Raw genomic sequence first — 22,364 nt, 5'->3', positions numbered from 1 at the left:
GTACATCATTTACTTCAGTTATTTTGATTGCCAAGTTGGATTTAGATTTCTTTACTTTTCCACTTCCGAAGTTGTTGTTAGTGTTAAACCTACTTTTCTTGTGGCTAGTGACTTTGCACCATGACTACACTCATTACTATAGAGCTTTATTCTAGTGTATGCATGAAAATAAGGAAACTTATAAAGAAACAAAGAGAGAAACAAAGAAAGAAACGATTCGATCCACTCGACCACCCATGAGTGACGTGATCAAGCTGCACCCGAGCCTTGAATGGCATCCCATACCACCACTATGGGTTCGAGTTGTACCTAGTATTGGCTCATGCTATCTACAAGAGTTTGTTCACCACAAGATCACAATCTCAACATAGTCCAATGATGCCCCCCCAATGAGAATAGCTAGGCCTCAATTTATAGCCAAACCCAAGGGCCCTTAGATACACTTGAACCTAAAGTAAGGATTGTCTCAATCCTTGGGATTAAAAGTAATCCACCTCCTTCGTTACATTCTTGATTAACCCTCACACTTATTCTCATGTGTAGAAAACTATAGTACAACTACCGCAATGTAAGTTATGGTTATGCTCATAACAATTACTATAATACAAATTTTGTAACTGGAAAAGAGTTCAACATCAACAAAAGGCTATAACTTTGATCAAACTCTCTTTGTCTCTTCGCAGCTTGTACCGCACTATCTCTCTATGATTCATTGCCCGACTATTTTAGCATAGAGCAGGTCATTAAGGCAAAACAAACCTCCAATTGAACCTTTCTCGTGGTCAATGATTTGTATACCAAGGTCAACAAAAGGGCCTAGAAAAAACTGTTCTTAGAAACCAGTTCTATCTGGATCGATGATTCATGCGCCGCATGAAATGTAGGGTTTTGTTGGGTCACATGCTGCCCATTTGTCTCATGCGTGCCGGCCATAAGTTATAACCATGGCCACAAAGACATGCCATAACCATGGCCATAAAGACATATGTAGTGATTCTGGTCAAGGCTCTTCATCATATGGTCCATGTTGAGTCTCCACTTTGAAGCCTAGCCCACCCAAATTTCTTGTCGACAGTATAAATGAAGAAGTTCCCACACATATGCCATTCTTTCTGATTCTCTGCTTCACAGGTATGATCACTTGGAGCTTTCCTTTGCTGTGCTTCAATCTTTTGGGCGATGGATTTGTGCAAGCTATCTGCCGAGAGGCCATGGCATCCCCCTCCACTACAAATTTCCTTGGATAATCCCTCATATCCATGGGCAGTAAAAGAAGAAAACTGGCCACAATCTTTACCATGCCCTCATACACATAAAGATGATGGTATGCTATCAGGTCTTTCTATTAAACATTTAATCTCTTCGTTTCAAAAGATAAGAGAAATAAAAAACCTAGAATTGGCTAAATCTCTGCATATCTACATATGTAGCATAGGGCTTGATATCCACCCCGTAACTGGTAACTATTTTGTTCCTTTGTTAGTAGAATGTGGAAGTTTGCATTACGCTTATCAAACTTTTCTAAGGTTATATCAAAGAACAGAGCATTCGTGGACTTCATTAATACAAGGCTACGTTGAAAATGGGTGCTTTCAGATTGCCCTTGATTTGTTTCACGCAATGTCACAGTATTGTATTAACCCTAGCAAGTATACATTCCAAGCTATAGTGAAGTGCTATGCAAGGATGAAATGGCTTGAGAAAGGGCAAGAAATTCATTGTGAGATTGTTAAGGAAGATCTTGAGAAGGATCCATTCATTGGTAGTAGTTTGATTGATTTGTATGCAAAAAGTGGGTCGTTTCTAGAAGCTCTCGAATTGCTTGACAATCTTGCATTGCGAAATGTGGTTTCTTGGAATGCTCTTATCTTAGGGTATGTGGAATGTGGGTCTTACGAACAGGTCCTGGAATGCTTAGGATTGATGCAATCACAGGGTTTTTCTCCTGATATTATCACATTTAATGGATGTTTGAAAGGTTCTAACAATGTGGTAGAAGCTCGTAAAGTCCATATCGAGGTAGTCAAATTTGGCTTTGAATCTGATAACTTTTGTGGCAATGCACTGCTTGATACTTACGGGCGATTTGGTTGTTTTGAAGAAACTCGATATTTGTTTGATGGGTTGTTGGGTAGAGATATAGTATCTTGGAATGCATTAATGGGAGGCTATATAACCCATGGATTTAATCAAGAGGTATTACTCTTCTGGGAAAATTTGTGCTTTCAGATGTTGTCACCCAATGTTCCCACCTTTGTTTTTGTCTTGAAAGCTTGTGGAAGCTTAGGAAACCCTTGTAAGGGTCAAGAAATCTATGGTAAGTTAGTGAAAGAAGGGTATGAAAACAATGTGTTTATTGCTAGTGCTATGGTGGATATGTATGCAAAGTGTGGTTGGCTTACAGAAGCACATGTAGCTTTCGATAAGTTGAAATCAAGAAATATTGTTTTGTGGGGTGCATTAATCTCGGGATATGTAGAGTGGGGGTTCGGTAAAGAAGCTCTAACTTGGTGGACAAAAATGATGGAAATGGATGGCTTGCTTCCTAATGATGTTGTATATGCTTCCATTTTGAAGGCATGTGCCATAGAAGGTGACCTTCATGATGGCCAAGGAATACACAATGAAATTCTCAAAAGAGGGTTTGAGTTTGATATCTCTGTTTCCAACTCGATTGTATACATGTATGCGAAATCTGGTGCAATTGAAGAATCAATATCAGCGTTTTCTCGGATTCTATGTAGAGATGTAGTATCGTGGAATTCATTGATTTCAGCATTTGCCGAGAATGGGTTTCACGACAATGTGCTTAGTTCTCTTGATATGATGCATTCCGAAGATATATTCCCCGATGCAGTCACATTTGTGTACCTCTTGCAATCTTGTTGCAACATGGGAAACAAATGTAGATTCCAAAGGGTCCACATGGAAATAGCAAAAGAAGGGTTTGAAAGTGAACCTAGGGTTGTTGGTGCTTTGCTCGAGGCTTATGCAAACATGGGTTTTCTTCAAGAAGCAAACGCCACATTCGAAGAGATTCTAGAGAGAGATATTATATGTTGGAATGCATTAATTTCTGGGTATGTTGAGCACGGACATGGGGAAGAAGCCTTGCATCTTATACAGAAAATGGAAATAGAATGTAGAGCTTTGGACGATATCATACTCATTTGTGGTTTGAAAGCGTGTGCCATCGTTGGGGCACTATATAAAGGGCGAATGTTGCATTCAAGCATCATCAAACAAGGATATGATGGAGACTTATTTGTGGAGAATACTTTGGTGGTTATGTATGCAAAATGTGACGCAATGTCTGAATCCATATACCTATTTGACACATTACATGTTCGGACTCTGATGACATGGAATGCTCTGATGATAGGATATGCATGTAAAGGAGAGAGTGACCATGTTTTCTCTATGTTTGAAAGGATGCAAGAAGAAGGCACAAAGCCAGATGGAGTTACATTGTTGAATATTCTGTCTGTATGCAATCATGATGGACTTGTGGATAAAGGGTACAAATGTTTTGAGCTTTTCAACGTATATGGAATCATTCCAATGATTGAGCACTATAACTCGATACTCGATCTTCTTGGTAGATGTGGAAAGCTAAATGAAGCCTTTGCAATGATAGATAGCTTGTCTATTCAACTTAATCAAGTTGTTTGCAATACAATTCTACGTGCTTGCCAAAAATGGGGTGATGTAGAGATTGGTTTGCACATGTTCGAACATGCAACGGAAGTCGAGTGACGATGAACATTTTTGTGTTGCAAATGTATTATATTACTTGAGGAAACCTCAATGTGAGATAAGAAAATCACAAATAAAACAGGTTTCCTTACTGTAAATAGTTACAAAATATTCTTCATCCCACGCAAAGAACCGATTCAGCGTATGATCTCGAGTGTTTATTAAACTTTCTGAGTGTCCTTCACAATCTAACAAAATAATTCTTATTATCATTCTTGATATGAGAGAACAAGATCTTCGAATGTTAATGGCAATACTCAAAAAGCACCTAATAGCAAATGTCAAGAAGATGCTTTTGACCATCCTTTCCTTTGAAAGTTAATCCTTGATGCAAATTGTTGATATAAGATGGTGTTTGCATCGCTAATTTGGAATCTGAGCCATTGCTCTTTGTAGATTAATGTAATTAACAAAAGTGTGACCTAAATGTTGTGAATTGATCCTAATGTTTGGTTAGATATAATGATTTACTTAATCTTAATTTTCATGTGATTGGGACTCATTGCGGATCATTTATCTATTTTATTATAAGAGGCACCTTGAATTCAGATGTACCAAATTTCGCTTTGTGTCTTTTACAAATCATACCGTGAAGTCAGATGTAGGTTCTGTTGATCGTGGTTTATGTTTACTAATGTGAGCTTCCTAGCATTAAAAGTCATATCATAAATTCAAATGTGGGTTTGATGCTCACAATTTATTTTTTTATTTTTGAGTAAGTTGAGTAAGTCCCCTTATCGACAATGTATGCTTAGTATGTCTTTTACTTACATTGGTTGCTTAATGGTAAAGAGAAGTGTGGTTTTGGCCCTATCTCTACCATATCATTTAATGTTGGGGATCTAACATGCATCCCAACATTATTCATATTGAACTTTGTAATGGCTATGGTGTAAAAGTTTTAACATGCCTAGGTCATCATAAATGAATCTAGGATTTAAGAAGGATCTTATGTGACAATGTCATTTATTTAATGAAAACAACAACTAAATCATTAATGGATTATTTATGCTTTACTTATAATGTTCATTGGGTAACATGATGGACTCCGATGGTGACAAAAAAAATATGCATAGAATTGGTGGCATAGTAGATGAGGTTAGTAACAAAAGGTTGAACGTCATAGAAAAGGTACTAAGGAATTATCATCAAGTTGTGAACTATTCACGAAGGACGAATGCCGACAAATTGCACGCTTCTCTAGGTTATAGAGGCAAAGATCGCGAAATGATAACTATCACGACATGACAACAAGTAAATTATTTATTACAAATTATAATGTAACCAATTTATACATGAGTTGTACCAAACTCTTTTTTATAGTTTTTTGACATGGAATATCAATGAAGTCATTTCAGAAATTAGATTGCTTTAATTGAGTTGATAGGCAGTCATTAATCGACATGATGCCAACGACCTACCTTTTATATTGATATGATGGTAAATTAATGGGACAAATAAGGCATCTACCCACAACTACCTTCCACACCAAACAACTTTACATCTACCATCTTTTGCCTTTATCTCTATTATCACAATACACCTTGGACATCAATAACAAAAGGTACAACCAAACATTTATAAAAAGATTTGTGAAGTGAGAAACAATTTGATAAATTTGTGATGGAATTCAGTAGTAAATAATGAATTGTAACACATTTGCCTTATTATTTCAAGATATCTATATTCTCTTCTTGGCAAGTCACTTAGATAATGGATACAATATTGATATAAGACAACTATGATCAAGTCAACAATAATCCATACAACACAAAAGTAACATGAGATAAAATTTCATACCATGGTCAACAACATCAAGGAAAGATGGTGTTGATTGAGCATTGTCTCTTGCTGTTCAAGAATCTTACTAATGCACATTGCTATTACAATGCACATTTTGCCCGTAGGCTGTGAGAGAAACGTTGCATAGGGATTTGACCACATTGCCAACAAATGGAAAGAACATTAATTGATTCTTCTATTGAGATAGTATCACATGAATAAACATGATTTAAGGTACAATAATTCAAGCTTATATTGGTTGGGAATAATTATAAAGCTGACAAAATCGATATGATTTCTCCATACAATTTCTCTAATCATACCTCCACGTTTGTGGTGCTTGGTACCTTTTCATGATTTCCTATCATTTTCAGACATTTATAAAAAGAGAAATTTCCTCACTAGCAGAATTTGAGCATTGCTCAACAATATTAGTGCCCCCATTAAAAACAATCAACTTGACATATTGACACAGGGAAATTTTATACTTTATCTCCTTAAACCAAACATCTGTAGCTTTGCTTTCTCTCTTTGCTTGATGCCCATCATATATCTAGATGTTGCAGTTATTGGTATATCTGATGATGTATCTCCATCACATGCAATCTCATATAGTAATCCTGATTCTTTATTATTGTTAGGTTTTCGAGTGGCAATATCGGCTGAAAATCAACACATACATAAGAGTGATCTCATGAGATTTGTAATATGATGGCTCAAACTTTAGTTTTCCTATTTTTAACAATTTGTTCTTCCATTATATCAAAGTAATGATTTGCATACATAGATATAACAGATGCACCTTTAAGATCATTTTCATAATGTAAAGTGATGATATATGTGTGTGTGTGTGTGTGTGTGTGTGTACATCCATACGTACACGTATGTATGTATGTATGTATATACCAGAAGCACCTTTCACATGATTTTGTTCATGATAATAAAGTGATAATTCATACACTTCAGGTGAAATTACCAGAAGCATTTCTGTTCAGGTGAAGCCTCAAAAGCGCCATTGTTTTCATAAGATGAGAGCTTTGATCATCAGTATCTTCCTCAGCATTTTGGCTGAAATGATGTAAAGTGAACACCCTTTCATATGCCTATAGAAAACCAGCATGAACATGCGCAGGATCCTTAGTCAAGCTCTAAAGACATGAATATTCTTAGCCTTACGCAAAACATCAACATCAAAAGAACATGAGAAACATCCATGATTCTATTTTTCATGGAAACAATTTTGGTCTGCCATCTTTGGGCTAGCTAGTTGTCTCAGTTCAGAAAAACATAAGAAATCTCTGTAATTAAACTTCCATGTCATGAAACCAACTTCCAGTACTGTTTTTTGATGTTTCATGTTAATCATTTAAAGAGTTTGGTTCTACGAACATGAGAAAACTTAATGTTTCTACTATACTGTTACAAAATTGAAAAAGTAACTCCAAATATAGTTTTGACTGGTCATCTTGTTCTTCATTAGACATGTAGGTCTGAGATGATAAGAAAAGACTTGATTATTTTCTACTCCCATGTTAAAAAAACCAACTTCAACCTGTCATCTAATTCTTAATTAAACTGTTTGGTCCTAAGAAGATATGCAAAGACTTTATGATTCAACTCCCATGGTAAGGAGAACAAACTTCGAACAAATCTTCATGATTGTACTTCCATATGTGATGTCCATCTCAGAAAATGGTCCTCACTAGTCACAGGAGGTTAAATATTAATCAAACATTTCTGTCCTAAGAACATGAGAAAACTTACTAATTCTACTATCATGTTACAAAATTGAAAAAATGCCTTTAATCTGCCTTATTAATTGCACAATGCTATTGAGAGAAACACATGAAATGTTCGTAAAAGCCCACGTTAACGATACAATACCACCTTCCAGAAATAGTTTGGACACCAAGTTTTTCCATAGTTTATAATGCCATGACTCAGGGCATTGACATTATACAGTATGATACGCAAGTTTCGTTGATGTTTTTCTTTGTTATAAGGATTTTCGTACAGTATGTCATACAAGTTTCTTGGATGTCTTCCTTAGCTTTTAAGAATTTTTGTGCAGTAGAGTATACAAATTTCATGGATTCTGTATTCAGTAAGATACACAAGTTTCATGTCTGAATACGATAATCCAAGCATTTCCTGTATTATGTACATAAAGATTGAACCGTATTCTAGTAAACGGTCCTCTAGGTAATGCGAATTCTTCTTCACATGTTTCTCTCAGAAAGATTCTAAATGAAATGCGAGACCTTCAGAGCATTGTTGAAGAATCCAGAAGCTACACAATCGTCTGCAAAAGATATCCAGCTGCGGATATCAACACCCGCTGAGCGAGATTTATCGCATAGAAGAAGGATTTCGTATCTTAGTGCCAGCTGGCCCTGCAGAAGAAAGACCAAACATCTCAGAAAAATACAGTAAACATAAAAAAAAAATCTCATTCTCTCATATACATAAATGGATCATAAGCGTTTTCTAAAAATCTTCCTTACTCCGAAAAATACAGTAAACATAAAGAAATTCTCATTCTCTCATATACATAAATGGATCATAAGCGTTTTCGAAAAATCTTCGCATTTCTTGCGAAGATTTGTGCAGGAGAAAGAACCAGCGGAAAGACAACAACAACAAGAAAAGTTTCATACCTCAACGTCGCCGAGGCGAAGAAACGCGTCGTGGAAGTGACGAAGCAGGGAAATCCTCTCTTCTGGCGAGGGGCCATGGAGGGGAGATGTGGACCTGAGGAAGGCAAAGGCGAGGTCTCGAAGCTCACATCGTTCGGTCATGTCTTCTGTAACGTCTGTCTGTACATGGCGAAGAAGAAGAAGAAGAAGACGAAGAAGCTTCTAGAAGCTTCGAAATTCCTCCTTGGTTTGGTTTGTTCGTTTTTTGTTATTTCCAAACCTTACCCTTCTTGAAGAAGAAGAAGAAGAAGAAGAAGAAGAAGAAGAAGCTTCTAGAAGCTTCGAAATTCCCCCTTGGTTTGGTTTGTTCGTTTTTTGTTATTTCCAAACCTTACCCTTCTTGAAGAAGAAGAAGAAGAAGAAGAAGAAGAAGCTTCTAGAATCTTCGAAATACCCCTGCATTCGATTTGTTCGTTTTTTGTTATTTCCAAACCTTACCCTTCTCGAAGAAGAAGAAGCAGCTTCTAGAATCTTCGAAATACCCCTGCATTCGATTTGTTCGTTTTTTGTTATTTCCAAACCTTACCCTTCTCGAAGAAGAAGAAGAAGAAGGTCTACTATCTAGAATCTTCGAAATACCCCTGCATTCGATTTGTTCGTTTTTTGTTATTTCCAAACCTTACCCTTCTCGAAGAAGAAGAAGCAGCTTCTAGAATCTTCGAAATACCCCTGCATTCGATTTGCTCGTTTTTTGTTATTTCCAAACCTTACCCTTCTCGAAGAAGAAGAAGAAGAAGCTTCTAGAATCTTTGAAATACCCTTGCATTCGATTTGTTCATTTTTTGTTATTTCCAAACCTTACCCTTCTCGAAGAAGAAGAAGCAGCTTCTAGAATCTTCGAAATACCCCTGCATTCGATTTGTTCATTTTTTGTTATTTCCAAACCTTACCCTTCTCGAAGAAGAAGAAGAAGAAGCTTCTAGAATCTTCGAAATACCCCTGCATTCGATTTGTTCCTTTTTTGTTATTTCCAAACCTTACCCTTCTCGAAGAAGAAGAAGAAGAAGGTCTACTATCTAGAATCTTCGAAATACCCCTGCATTTGTTTTGTTGGGTTTTTTGTTATTTCCAAACCTTACCCTTCTTCTTGAAGAAGAAGAGGTTCTGGAATCTCTCAAATACCCCTGCATTTTGTTTTGTTGTTATTTCTAAACCCTACCCTTCTAAGCCCACTCTTGCTTTTTATGCCTTTGTCTTTTATTTGGAGTTGGAAGGTTCAAATCCAAGATGCTTGCGAGCACATGGTTAAGATATATCCTAAATCAAACAAATTCTTTGCTTCTTTGAACGTAGCTAGCAAATCAAAACCTTACGACTATATGGTGGAATCAAATCCCAGTCCCTTGCGAAGATTTGATTGGTTCTTACGTTACGAGGCTATGAATTCCGTTAGGAAATCACATTAGTGAGGTGCACCTTTTAGGTAAGAAATCAGTAATGTGGCTCACTTCCCCTTGCTCACTGACACACCCCATACTTTAGAGTGCATCATCCAACTAAACGTATTAGCAAACCTAGATTAACATTGAATAAAAGTATATTCAAATCATTGATAAAAATATTAGAATGTAGCTTTTTATGGGCATAATCTCCGTAAGTCGTTCAATCTTACGGTTCCTCATTATTGGTAGATGGTCTCGTATTCGTTGGACCTCATTTCGTTTGAGCCTTTTGGTTTAATGTTCCTATTCAGCAATTGTGGATATTTGTTTGGGTTGTTGTCTATCATCGTTTTCTAAACAAATACTAGGACCAGATTATTTGCTAAGAGTAATTAATTGGTCAAGTCAATGGATCTCACCCAATGCATTACTTGTTTGATTCTAGGACTTCATATAGATATACAGTAACCATTTGATTAAGTGTGCACTTTGATCCCAAGGAAAAAGTGTGCACTTAACTGGGTTTTCAGAAAGTGTTGCCCCAACAACCACTAATCAAACCCTCCTTGTTGTTGTAATTGCTCCCAATTTACTACTCGCGACATTATTGCCTGTAAATTGGTCCTACATTCTTCTCCAAGTATGTAGACTTTTATGTACATGACCAAAAGTGGGTTTTGATTGCTAAACCATGCATTCTTCCAATACATATGTTGGATTTAGTTTATGTAAATGCGAATATGTCGAATAGATGCACATATGTGTGGTTTTCTTAGAAGGAGGGAAGGGGGATTCCAAAATAATCGATTGTAAAAGAGTAATGGATTGTGCACTTGACATATTAAGGAAATATGAAACAATGGTGTCTAACATTGTGCTCCTTTTTTTATTGCCAAACCATGCATAGAGAAAATATCTTTAAAATGATATTAAGGGATTTTATATAGCTGAATTGGAGTCCATATCCTGAATTTAATTGAGGTAAATGCTAATATGTCAATTAGATGCACAAATGTGTGGTTTTCTTAGGAGGAGGGAAAGGGTGATTCCAACATAATCGATGGTAAAAGTGTAATGGATTGTGCACTTTTACAATTGGCATTTTTTGATAGAGTTTAAAGTTTTCATCATGTCAAAAAGCTTCCTCCTATTTAAGTCAATGTAAAATTAGCTAATTAGCATTATTACGAGATGAATTCAACCCATATCTTATTTTTGTTGATGATTTTGTTGTTTTTTTAATGCTTGGAACATAGTTTCAATTTGGTTTGATGCAATTTTGTCATGAAACAATGTAGTTTTTTTATCAGGATTTTGACCTCTATAAAAAGCACCTCAATAGAAAGGCACACTTAAGTGGACACGCATTTAACAGAATTGTTCTTGTAAGTGATCACACTTATAAAATTCACTTCGAAGATGGAGAAATACAATTCATCAATGGTGTAGTTCATCAATTGCTGATTGCATAGATTCCTTTGTAGAAAAGCTTGATTTTCATGTGACGAATATGAGATTCATTGATATAGTATTTACTATTGGGTTATCTCTAGTTTTATAAAAAAGACTCCTCATTATCCATTGATTGATCATTGGATTAACCATTTGATCTCTTTTGTACTAAATAGCATAACATTGTTTATTCAATGTATAAAAATTCCTTAAATTTTTTTGAATTCCTCCACATCTTTAATTGAGTATTCATGTTCTCTATTTTACTATCGTATGAGTTATCCAACGATTCAATATTACCATTTTAACGTTGATGTGAATTAATTAGCTTTTCATGAACAAAGATTGCACGATTCAGTCATAAAAATTATTTCAAAGATGTTTTTCCTAAGGAACTAAATGCCACCAAGATTACCACATGTACATAATATTGGCTATAAAATACATCTCATACTAGGTACTATTCCTATGACCATTACACCTTATGGACTTAGTTTCCTTGAAGAGGATGAGATTGTAATACAACATAAGTACTACTTAGGATGAGTCACATTCATCATAGGAAATCTCCTTGGGGTGCGCCAATCATCTAAATCAAGAAAATTAAAGGAAGGAATGTGTGCTAATTATAGTCATCTATGTTAAATGACAATAATAAATTTATATGCATTTGCTTCATGCAAACAATTTAATTGACGTTTGCAATGTGCACAATGCCAATACTTTACCAAATTTGATCTATGACTTGGCTACCATAATGAAATTAGAATTATTAAGGAGGATAATCCTAAAACCCCATATTATACGTGGTATGACCATTATGAATTTTTAGTCCTGCCATTTGGCTTGACTAATGTTGTAGCCACTTTCTAACAAAAAATGAAGGGCAAAATTTGAGATCAACTTGATCATTTGTTTTCTTGTATAATATTTTTCATTTATAGTCTTATTTTTTAGGAACATTACAATCATGTTCATTTTGTATTGTAAATATGGCGAGACAAGCATTTCTATATCCAAATGTGATTTTTCAAAAGATCAATTACCTAGGACATTTAATTACCGATTATGGTGTTCAAATGGACACTTTTTGAATAGAGAAAGTGAAACTTGGACCATTCTCCTATCATCTGACAACTCTATTCATTCCTTGGTTTTATGAGTTTTTTGTGAATGCCTATTCATAATTTTTTGCAATTGACTTAATCGTTTATCGATCGTTAAAAGGTTAAAAGTGTAAGCTACTAAACCAATTCCTTAGAATGACCATTGCAAGAATGTTTTACCACCTTTAAAGAACACGTATGTATTGCTCGCATAGTTACATCGTCAAATCCTTCCAAACGTTTTGAGGTTGAAATCAACACTAGTGATTATGCTATGGGTAGCAATTGGCAAAGGTTTGGTTTAAACCAAACAAAATCGCAAAACCTATTGCTTTTAAGAATAGGAAACTTGATTCTACTCAATATTGGTACTCAATCAAGAAAATGAACTTTTTGGGGTCATTCATGCACATAATAATTTAGAGACATTTATATAAAAATTGTTTTGTGATCACAACTAACCACCATTCTTTAAAAATTGTTTTATTATCAACATGATGTTGTTGGCCATAAAGATAGATGGGCAAATCTCTTCCAAGTCTTTGATTTTTTCCATTTGTTATCGCAAAGGTTCAATAAAAACAATTGTTGATTTTCTTAGTTGTATTTATGAGGTTAACATGTCTAGCTTCACTAAGTTAAAACCTGATTTTTTTTATCAACTTCGAGGTAAATACCTTCATGATAGTATCTCTACACGATAGTGGACAAGACGTAAAATTGGTAAAGATACCATTAAAATTACCACACTCCCAAATTTTGGCCTTTCACATTTGTGACAATCTGCTACCAAATGGGAAGGTTTGCGTTTCACATGTCCCTTAAGTAAAAAAAGAAAATTCTTTTTAAGTTTCATGATATACTCTTAGTTGGGCACCCTAGAATACATCGAACACTTGTTCTCATCTCTATATTTTCTTTTGGATTAAATTTTTCCATGACGTGCAAAATTATGTAATCAAATGTTTGCAATGTCATGTGATTTTTAAGTTTCATGATATACTCTTAGTTGGGCACCCTAGAATACATCGAACACTTGTTCTCATCTCTATATTTTCTTTTGGATTAAATTTTCCATGACGTGCAAAATTATGTAATCAAATGTTTGCAATGTTATGTGAATAAGGCTAAGTGATAGAAAGTTGCAAGTCCTCTACAATCCCTACGTATTCCTAATAATAAATGAGAAAATATATCTATGGATTTTATTGTTAGATTCCCTCAAACAAAAAGAGGCCATGCCACTATATGGGTTATCGTTGATCAAGTAACAAAATTAGCCAAATCCATACAAACCAAAACCACAATATAGCTCATGAATTGGCTTGCCAATTTGTTGATGCATACTATGATTTTACATGCTACTAATGGATGTAGTTAGTTGATAGATATTTTCTACGTTTACTAGCGATTTTCGGACTCAAGTCTTAAAAAAGCTATAAACTACTTTGAGCATGAGTTCCTCAAATCATCCTCAAGCAAATGGTTTAACTAAATCAATCAATCAAATTATCCAAGAGATGCTTTGAGTTTATATGGCAAAGAAGCCTAAAGAATAGGAACATGAATACATCCCCTTATTAGAGTTTGCTTATTACAACTCTAAACATACTTCAATTGGACATAGTCATTTTGTGTTGATGTTTGGTTTTCAACTGTGAAGCCCCTATCCGTGTTAATTTTCATTGAGATGAATTAGTGAGCACATAAAACTTTTTTAGGGATATGCAAGAAACGTTGCACATTGCATGAGATCATATTAAGACGTCGTAAGATAGAGAATGTTTTTATGTTGATCATAATAGGAATCCTTGTGTGTTCTTAGCGCTAGAAGAAAATCTTGTTGCATGTACCTCTTAATTCCAAAACTTTATGTAACGGTGAGTGTGTTAAATTAACCCCATATTATTGTGGACCTTTCACAATCCTAAAGCATATTGGTTCAACTGCATATATTTTGAATCTTCTTGATGGTATTGATGTTCATTTTGTTTTCCATGTTAATCACCTCAAAGAGCTTTTGGGTTCTCACAACACACTAAGCCTAAAAGTATGGTAACTTGTGAAGATTTATCTTCTAAACCTCATTTGCTAGAAAAAAATTTGAATGCTCAAGTTAAACAATTGAGATCTAATACGAGAATTCGAAATAATAAAATGGTTGGATTGAATTGTACATGAGATCTATTGGACCCGAGGACAAGTCTCCTCTTTAGATACGTTATTCAATAACCAATTGGCAATGTATAACATAAGATCATATTCAGTGGTATGGGGCACCAATGATATTTTATGCTTGTCTCATGTCCTTCACTTGGGGTGGTCGGTTTTGTGGCTAATCATCCTTAATCCATTCTTCTCCATAATTTTTCATTCTTTTGCTCACATTAGTTTGATCCTTAATAACTTAGGATTACATGGACAATTGTAATACCACTTTGATATTGTAAAATACATAATCATCTCTTCCATTGTATCTTTGTGTTTTGATTGTGTATTTAATCCTCTATATTTATCCATATAATAACCTATCTTGGCACACTTATTCAGAAAGGGGGCGTACCCAATATTTTGAGGGCAAATGTTACCCTATCATGCATGAAAATGAAGCCATGCTTATATATGGAGCATGTTATAGTCTAACTAATTGATACCAACTATTAGAGTCTAACTAATTTATTAAGAAATATATAAAGAATTATAGAACAAAGAAAGGAAAGATGGTTGCCAAACCCACTCGACCACCCCCTAGAAATGGTGTTAGGCAAACCCAAACCTCCTTGATGTCTCATGCCATCGAGGGTTGATGCGAGTCGTACCTTCGGTTCTACAAGGATCACACATACTTAGCTAACAAGAGCCATAACCACATTGTCATAGTCACAACATAAGTCAAGCCTCATCTCATAAGGAGGTAGCTACCCTCCTTATATAGGACGAAACCCTAGGCCCTAGTGTGTTCACACGTGACTGCTTTATATATGAAGTGTTCAAGTGATAACACACTTAATAGTTATCCCACACCGTAGAATTGAATATTACAATTCAGACCCTCGATCCATTCATAATTAATCCACACTCATCATAAGATTAGGGAAAATGACGGAAAACCTACCTTGTGATCAACTATGGTTATGCACGTAACAAAGCCAAATATCATGCGCAAAGGATTCCACACATAGAATGTTTTTGCAATGGCCAAGAGTGTTTGCTACCTATTTTAGATTGAGAATGACAATTTCACAACAAATGAGAGTTGGTTTGTGTTGCAATTTGTAAAAGTTGAAGAGACCCATTGTAGATTAACACTACAACATTTTGTAATCAATTTTCTTTGCTATAGCTATTAACTAGGTGTAAGTTGTAACCTAAAATTCAAGCACTAAGATAACCACAATTTCAACATTCCTATTCAACACTTCAATGCCATAAATAATCTATGTTAGCAAGTAGAAAGTATACCAATTATGTATGATTTATAGGCGTTATTGCATAGGAAGTAATAATGAGAACATGAAATCGACATTAGGACTTTGGTCCCTTTATAGTAAGAATTATTGACTAGATGAGCTATTCACTTGCATAAAAGTAAAAGTAAAGGGAGAATAGAGAGAGAGAGAGAGAGAGAGAGAGAGAGAGAGAGAGAGAGAGAACTCAGTTGGTAAGGTTGCCCAATGGAGATCATGGGTTCAACCCCCACATTCCATAATGGCATCTAGTGAATTAAAAGAGATATGTACTATGAAGTATCTAATAGAGAGGTGAGATAATAGGTTTCGAGCCCAAGACATAGTGGCATTCAACCCCTACATTCCATAGTGGCATCTAGTGAATTAAAAGAGATATGTACTATGAAGTATCTAATAGAGAGGTGAGATAATAGGTTTCGAGCCCAAGACATAGTGCTTGTAGTGCAACAACTTACCACTAGGGTAAGGTACTTACGATAAAAAGAGAGAGAGTGAGTATGTATGTGTGCGTGTGTGAGGGAGGGAGAGAAGAGATGGTAAAGTCCTTTCTTAAAAACCCTTACCTGTGAATAAGAGGAGAAAAATGAAAAGGGGACCCTAAACCTAATGAATAGGTTTTGTTAGGTAAACCTGTCGAGATATTAGATGAGGAATTGAATTGTCGAGATATTAGATGAGGAATTGAATGCATAATTAAAGAATAATGAATGAAGTTCATGCTATTACAATGATCATAAATGTAAGTCAAAACCATATGTCAAACCACATACCCACTACTCTCGTAACTTGGTAACATGAAACCACTTTCAAGGAATCCACAATATCTGCGAAATAAAATAACAAGTTTGTTTATGTTGAAATGCAATGTGAAACCACAACATTTATAAATTCATAAAGAGTTCAAAGTTAAATGTAGTTGTCATGATGAAATGGCAAATCTCACACTTTATGCATTCGAGGAACATGGACACCTTGGCTACATCTTATCCTCGCAATGTTGAGCATGCACTTAGAACGATTTTTCTCAATCACCAGACTTCATGGTCATCTTTCAAGACATCTTGGATTACGAGATATTAAACATTGATGATGACCTCTAATGGCTCTAACATAAAGCCCCTAGCCTCCACCTCAGTTTTCATTCATTTTAAGAATACAACTTTACCATATTCTCCATCTATTCTCAAAAGCTCCTCCATGTCCCACACTTTATGCACTCGAAGTTGTGGGTGCAATTCCAAAATGTATGGTCAAATATGATATTCATAGCAGAGAATATTCAATTTCTTGAATTTAAGATAATGTATACAAACACTTTGTTCCTAAACAAATGGGCATCACTTTTAACACAATCCAAGGGTAAAACATTGTACAATTCACGATTGTAATAAAAATATGGACCTACTATGTCTCTCCTATCAAGAAATATTCGCATTTATTGTTTTAGATCATCTACATTGAGAGACAAAACATTAGGTACCCATTGAAAAAGCCTTCATGTAGATTTTAGCTTTTGAGCATGACAATTATTTCCTAGAAGTATATCTCATATATGTATCCCATTTCCATACTTCTAGTTCCAACTCCAGGGTGGCATGGCATTACTAAAGGTCATGAAGAGGAAAAACACGCCTTTTAAAAGCTTGACAAGCTAGTTCAAAAACTCATCAACATGGAAACGAGCTCACCTTACGAATTAAGAAGTTTGCCTATGACATGTTTTCCATGATGATTTTTCACAAAATATAGGAAAAATTCTAAAATTACATATGTTTTTTTACTATATCTAATGAACCTTGTGATAAAATGATTTGAAGTTACATTACATTATGATAAAGACCATCTTAGATGACGATAACAAATCCTAGGAACATGAGAATTAGACATGATGGTTTATCATAGTCTTCCTTCCAATAAACCCTAAATCAATCCTCACAATCATTAATGACCTTGTGCAATTAATCATGATATTTTCATGTCCCCTTTCTTAACCCAACATTTCGCAACGATGTATACATTTTCAAGTTTAAGCAAGTAAATTTCTTGATTAGTTTCTAGTGTTCGAAGCAATGATGTTAATGTCTCCTATATGTGGTGATTGCAAGGCCTAGAGAAATGGTGAGAAACACAAATAAATGACTTACTGTGACGAAATATACATTACTTGTATTGTGTAGACAATTGTTGGGAAATGCAACCAACAAACAAGGGTTTACTATGAAGGTAGGAAAGATGAAGGTAGTCTGAAAAGTACCAACAACAATGAACCCTAGGACAAATATGTTTGCATAACATGATGTTGAAATTTGGGCACACTATGTATTGTAAACAACAATCACATGAATCTTTCAATCTTTCTCGAATACCGTTAGGACCCAATCTTTCTCAAATTCAACATTTAGTAAAAAACTCTCTAAAACCCAACAATCAAGGTTAGACCCCCCTCCATAAATCCCTTCTTATTCAACTAACAATAGTCTCCTTTTGCATGTATGTGCCCTAGTTAAAATGGACTAAATCTTTCTTTTTCCTAAAAAAGGATATCCTTCTATTAGTTAAGAAAAGCCAAATCGGCTACAACATATAAATTAGATGGAAAAGAAACCAAAATACTTTCAAAACCATCATGTGAAAGTCGATGACGAACCATATATCCTTCCGTTAAGTAAGCTAAGGTTACTACTATATACATCCAAATTAGCGAAAAACAACCTTATTTTTAGCAAGTAGAAAATATCGAAAAAACATATCCTTCTTGATCGAGAGTTACAAATGAAAATAAGAAAATATGTAGAGAGTAACTTTTAATAACAAAATCTTTCTATATTTTTATTTTAACAAGTTGTCCCTCATTAAATGTCTTTAAATTGTAAAATGGTTTGCTTGCTTGTAAGCTGTACCTAGGAATCGACAAAAGTTTGGTTTGGGAGTTTCCAAATTTGAATCGAACCAGCTCCAATTAAGGCTAACCGGTTTGGCCCAAATCAATTCGGTTCATCTTGAGCCATCCCGATTCCCACCCCGAGCTCAAACTAGTTAGATGATGAGCATCTTGTTATTGGTACTAGGAAGGTGTGTATGGCAACCCGACAATTTGGCCAATATGACCACAAGATATGGTGGCAATGCCAAACCCATTCGTGTATGGCAAACCAACAATTTGGGCAATTCTAGGTATGCTTCCTGCATTTTTCAAGAATATGGGTGATAAATTCTCAAGTGGATCACAATCTTGCTGATCAAGATCAATGACACTTTCCTTATTGATCCCTTGTTCTTTCTAGGGAACATGGACACCTTGGCTACATCTTATCCTCACAACGCTGAACATGTGCTTAGAACAAATTTTCTCAATCACTAGACTTTCATGGTCATCTTTCAAGACTTTTTGGATGACGAGATATTAAACACCAGTGATAACCTCTAGCGGCTCCAACATAAAGCCCCTAGTCTCCACCTCATTTTTCATCCATTTCAAGAATTCTTCAACTTTACCATATTCTCCATCTATTCTCAGAAGCTCCTCCATGTCATGCATCCTTTTTAGTGCATCTCACACTATTTTAAATATCCAAGGCCTCATGTTCACTTCACTTTTGTTGCCATCTCTCTTATTACTTTCGGGGATATTCAAACTTGGATGCCTTTGCCCCAATCTCCCTTCCCCTCTATAACGGTCACTATGACATTTGAAACTACATTGGAATGAGCCTCCTTGGACTTCAATTTCCCTCCCAAAATTTTATAGACAGTAGAACATATAATGTTATATGTTCTACTGTCTATAAAATATATTATGAAACTTGATGTTACGTAATCCCTCTTAGAAGTAAATGAGCACATACTAAGGCAATTTATAGATTTCCACCTTGAAACAACAAAATACTCATATTTCGTTTCACATCTATGCCAATGTTATGCAACTGTATTAAGCATTCCACAACCCTTTTTAGCTCGGGGTCAATCTTTATCCTAGCAAAATAGATACCATTTTATTACATTCAAATGTTTTAGGAAGATTTGTGTAAAGATTTGATTTAAGTCTTGAGCTAAAATTGGAAGGATATGGGTGAAATATCTTCACCCTTAAGTCAGGACATTGTGAGACCAGCATTAAGAAAGGCAGAACAAACGAGTTTCAAAGATACAAGTTAGGTGCAAGGTTGGAGCGAGCTGCTTGAGTGAATGAGCCAATCCACATCAATATCACCATTCCAAAGTTATGCCGGCTACTTTCTTTCTTTCAAGTGAAATGACCTTTACTTTCTTACATTTGATCTCAAGTATACGAGGGGTCGTTCGAACAATCAACTTTGGGAGGGATGTTGTGGTCATTATATCTATATCTACAGCTATGTGGTAATAATGTTCAAAGTGAATGGTGAGACTTAAGTACAATGTGGCATGAGTAGTGTTAGATGCTTATACTATTTAATACCAGGAGTGGATGGAGTGGCCATATCCTTATTTATTGCAAACAAAGACAAAAAAGAAGAAGGAAAAGAGCCTATAGAAGAAAAAGTGCCCTTAATTTCAAGAAAAGAAAGAAGCCTAGTAGAAGAAGATTTTGCCTCTTTTAACATTTGTAACTTAGCATGATGAGCTTGCTTGTAGTGACACTCATGGGTAGCCTTCTTGGCCTCTTCTTTTGGTCAGCCATCCGTCGGCGTTCGTGGCAATGTCCGGCCGAAGAATCTGAATCCTATAGGAACCCCACGAATTGGCCCATATTGGGCATGCTTCCTGCCTTGTTGGTAAACCTAGGTGATACATACTATGATTGGGTAACCACCCTTTTGGTGCACAATGGTGGGTCATTCCATTTCCGTGGGCCGTGGCTTTTGTCCGGCAATATGGACACGTTGGTGACCGCGGATCCTCGCAACATCGAGCACGCCCTTCGGACCAATTTCGCGAATTACCCGAAGGGCCCCGATTTCATCGCCATTTTCCATGACCTCCTCGGCGACGGGATCTTCAATGCGGACCACGATCTATGGCGGCTCCAACGGAAAGCCGCGAGCCTACACCTCAATTCACGGCCATTCCGGGAGTTCTCGGATCTTACGCTATTCTTGGCCGCCCCTGGGAAGCTCCTCCCCATCCTTCGCGGTTTTGCATTGGCCGACACGACCTTCGATTTCCAAGACCTCATGCTTCGGTTCACATTCGACACCATCTCGCTCGTCGTGTTTGGGGTGGACACCGGTTGCCTCCGGCCCGACCTCCCGTCCATCCCATTCGCATCCGCGTTCGAGACCGCGCTCGATTGCGCAACTTCCCGATTCAATTTCCCTCCATCCTCGTGGAAGCTACTCAAACTCCTACGGCTCGGCAAGGAATCGGGCATGCATTCCGCGCTCCGATGCGTAGACTCTTTCCTTCAACAAGTTGTGGACGATCGCCGGGCCGCACTTTCTGGGACCAATGCCGACTATGTGCACCCAAATACAGACAATGCCAATGTGAACCCGAGTGCACACGATGCCAATGTGCATCCGGACGACCACATCGACATTGCCTGCCCAAATGGAAATGACTTCATTGGCCACCCAAATGGTCATCGCGTCGATCATGTCCAACCGAGTGGCCATCTTAAACATACCCCTCATTCTGACCTCTTGTCTTGCTTCATCAAGATGGAGGACAAGACGAATGACCACGCCCACAACAACAAGTTCCTCAAGGACGTTGTTATTAACTTCTTGTTGGCCGGTCGGGACACCTCTGCCCTAGCTTTGTCTTGGTTCTTTTGGCTCCTAGCCTCACACCCACACGTCGAAGAAAAACTAGCACGCGAAATCGAGACAATACTCGGTAGTGATGCAAACCAACTACTTCACGATGGTGTCCCCGTCCACACCCGCGAGAAGCTCAATGACATGACCTATCTTCATGCCGCGTTGTCCGAATCCCTTCGTCTTTACCCGTCCGTGCCCATCGACATGAAGTATGTAGTCCAAGATGATGTTCTACCAGATGGTAACCATGTGAAAAAGGGCCAAAGGTTTTTGTATAATATCTATAGCATGGGCCGGATGGAGAGCCTATGGGGCCCGGATTGTGCATCCTTTCGACCCGAGCGATGGCTATATGGTGATGGACCATCGTGTAGACTCACCAATGCATCGCCTTTTGAATTCGTCGCATTCAATGCGGGTCCACGCACATGTCTTGGTAAGGAAATGGCATACATACTCATGAAGGTTGTCGCCTCCACCATCATCATCAATTTCCATGTTGTCCTAGCTCCCCATAAGCCCAAGGTTGTTCCCAAACTATGCACCACTTTGTACATGAAAGAGGGGTTCTATGTTACATTAAAACCTCGTGCCAGACGCATCATAGAAGTGCCAAAGTGATTAAAATCATCCCACATGTATCTAGGTCAAAATATCAGTTGCTAGTAAGTCATTCTACTCTCTTGAGGATTATATGCCAACACAAATTCAAAAATTAAGACTTCACAGAGAAAAATGGTTTGTCGTGTCATTGTATACCAACACAAATTCAAAATTTGAGACATCAATGCGAAAAATGGTTTATGAATAATAGCTTCATGAATATGAAGATTCCTTCATAAGTTCAATGTGATTAACACTTGTACTTTTATACACTGTTTTGTGATAAAAAAGAATGCCAAGACTATGTGGCTTCAAGCCACATAAACACATGTAACAAAGATTAGTTAAACTACATCATTCATGGAGTATCCAAGCT

General features: G+C 36.5%; 2 protein-coding genes, 1 long non-coding RNA gene and 1 pseudogene across 4 annotated transcripts; 3 read left to right on the top strand and 1 right to left on the bottom strand.

Annotated features, from left to right (window-relative positions):
• The first annotated feature begins 1,179 nt into the window (after positions 1–1,179).
• On the top strand, positions 1,180–3,756 carry LOC147862371 (putative pentatricopeptide repeat-containing protein At3g25970). Its single transcript, XM_087323106.1, has one exon. The coding sequence runs from the start codon at positions 1,180–1,182 to the stop codon at positions 3,754–3,756; it is 2,577 nt and encodes an 858-aa protein (XP_087179232.1).
• A 2,010-nt stretch (positions 3,757–5,766) lies between these two features.
• LOC147862369 (protein DOUBLE-STRAND BREAK FORMATION) lies at positions 5,767–8,389 on the bottom strand. 2 transcript variants are annotated; one of them, XM_087323134.1, is made up of 4 exons: positions 8,196–8,389; positions 7,800–7,931; positions 6,505–6,641; positions 5,767–6,187 (listed from the first exon to the last, which is right to left on the bottom strand). In XM_087323134.1, the coding sequence occupies exons 1-4, from the start codon at positions 8,334–8,336 to the stop codon at positions 6,028–6,030; spliced, it is 570 nt and encodes a 189-aa protein (XP_087179260.1). In that variant the 5' UTR covers positions 8,337–8,389; the 3' UTR covers positions 5,767–6,027. The 2 variants fall into 2 exon arrangements, with proteins under 2 accessions (XP_087179260.1, XP_087179259.1); XM_087323133.1 differs by having other exon boundaries at positions 5,767–6,200; positions 6,515–6,641.
• On the top strand, positions 6,068–6,808 carry LOC147862370 (uncharacterized). The gene is made up of 2 exons (XR_015530057.1): positions 6,068–6,187; positions 6,505–6,808. It is a non-coding gene; the product is annotated as an uncharacterized LOC147862370 (long non-coding RNA).
• Positions 8,390–20,041: 11,652 nt separating the features above from the next.
• On the top strand, positions 20,042–22,067 carry LOC147862368 (cytochrome P450 86B1 pseudogene; annotated as a pseudogene).
• The last annotated feature ends 297 nt before the right edge of the window (positions 22,068–22,364 follow it).

This window comes from Azolla caroliniana, unplaced genomic scaffold, assembly GCF_043228905.1.
Source record: "Azolla caroliniana isolate FFs.n. ecotype wild unplaced genomic scaffold, voAzoCaro1.0.p SCAF_7, whole genome shotgun sequence".
Taxonomy (NCBI): Eukaryota; Viridiplantae; Streptophyta; class Polypodiopsida; order Salviniales; family Salviniaceae; genus Azolla; species Azolla caroliniana.
Note: the sequence above shows the minus strand (reverse complement) of the source record. Positions and strands in the feature narration are given on the sequence as shown.

Bases quoted from the DNA above. Each gene is read 5' to 3' on its own strand.
- LOC147862371 (XM_087323106.1), top strand. From the start codon at position 1,180: ATGGATTTGTGCAAGCTATCTGCCGAGAGGCCATGGCATCCCCCTCCA.
- LOC147862369 (XM_087323133.1), bottom strand. From the start codon at position 8,336: ATGACCGAACGATGTGAGCTTCGAGACCTCGCCTTTGCCTTCCTCAGG. The intron at 7,932-8,195 runs GTATGAAACTTT...TTTCTTCTGCAG, and splicing joins TTCGCCTCGGCGACGTTGAG to GGCCAGCTGGCACTAAGATA. The intron at 6,642-7,799 runs GTCTCGCATTTC...GGTTTTCTATAG, and splicing joins TCTTCAACAATGCTCTGAAG to GCATATGAAAGGGTGTTCAC.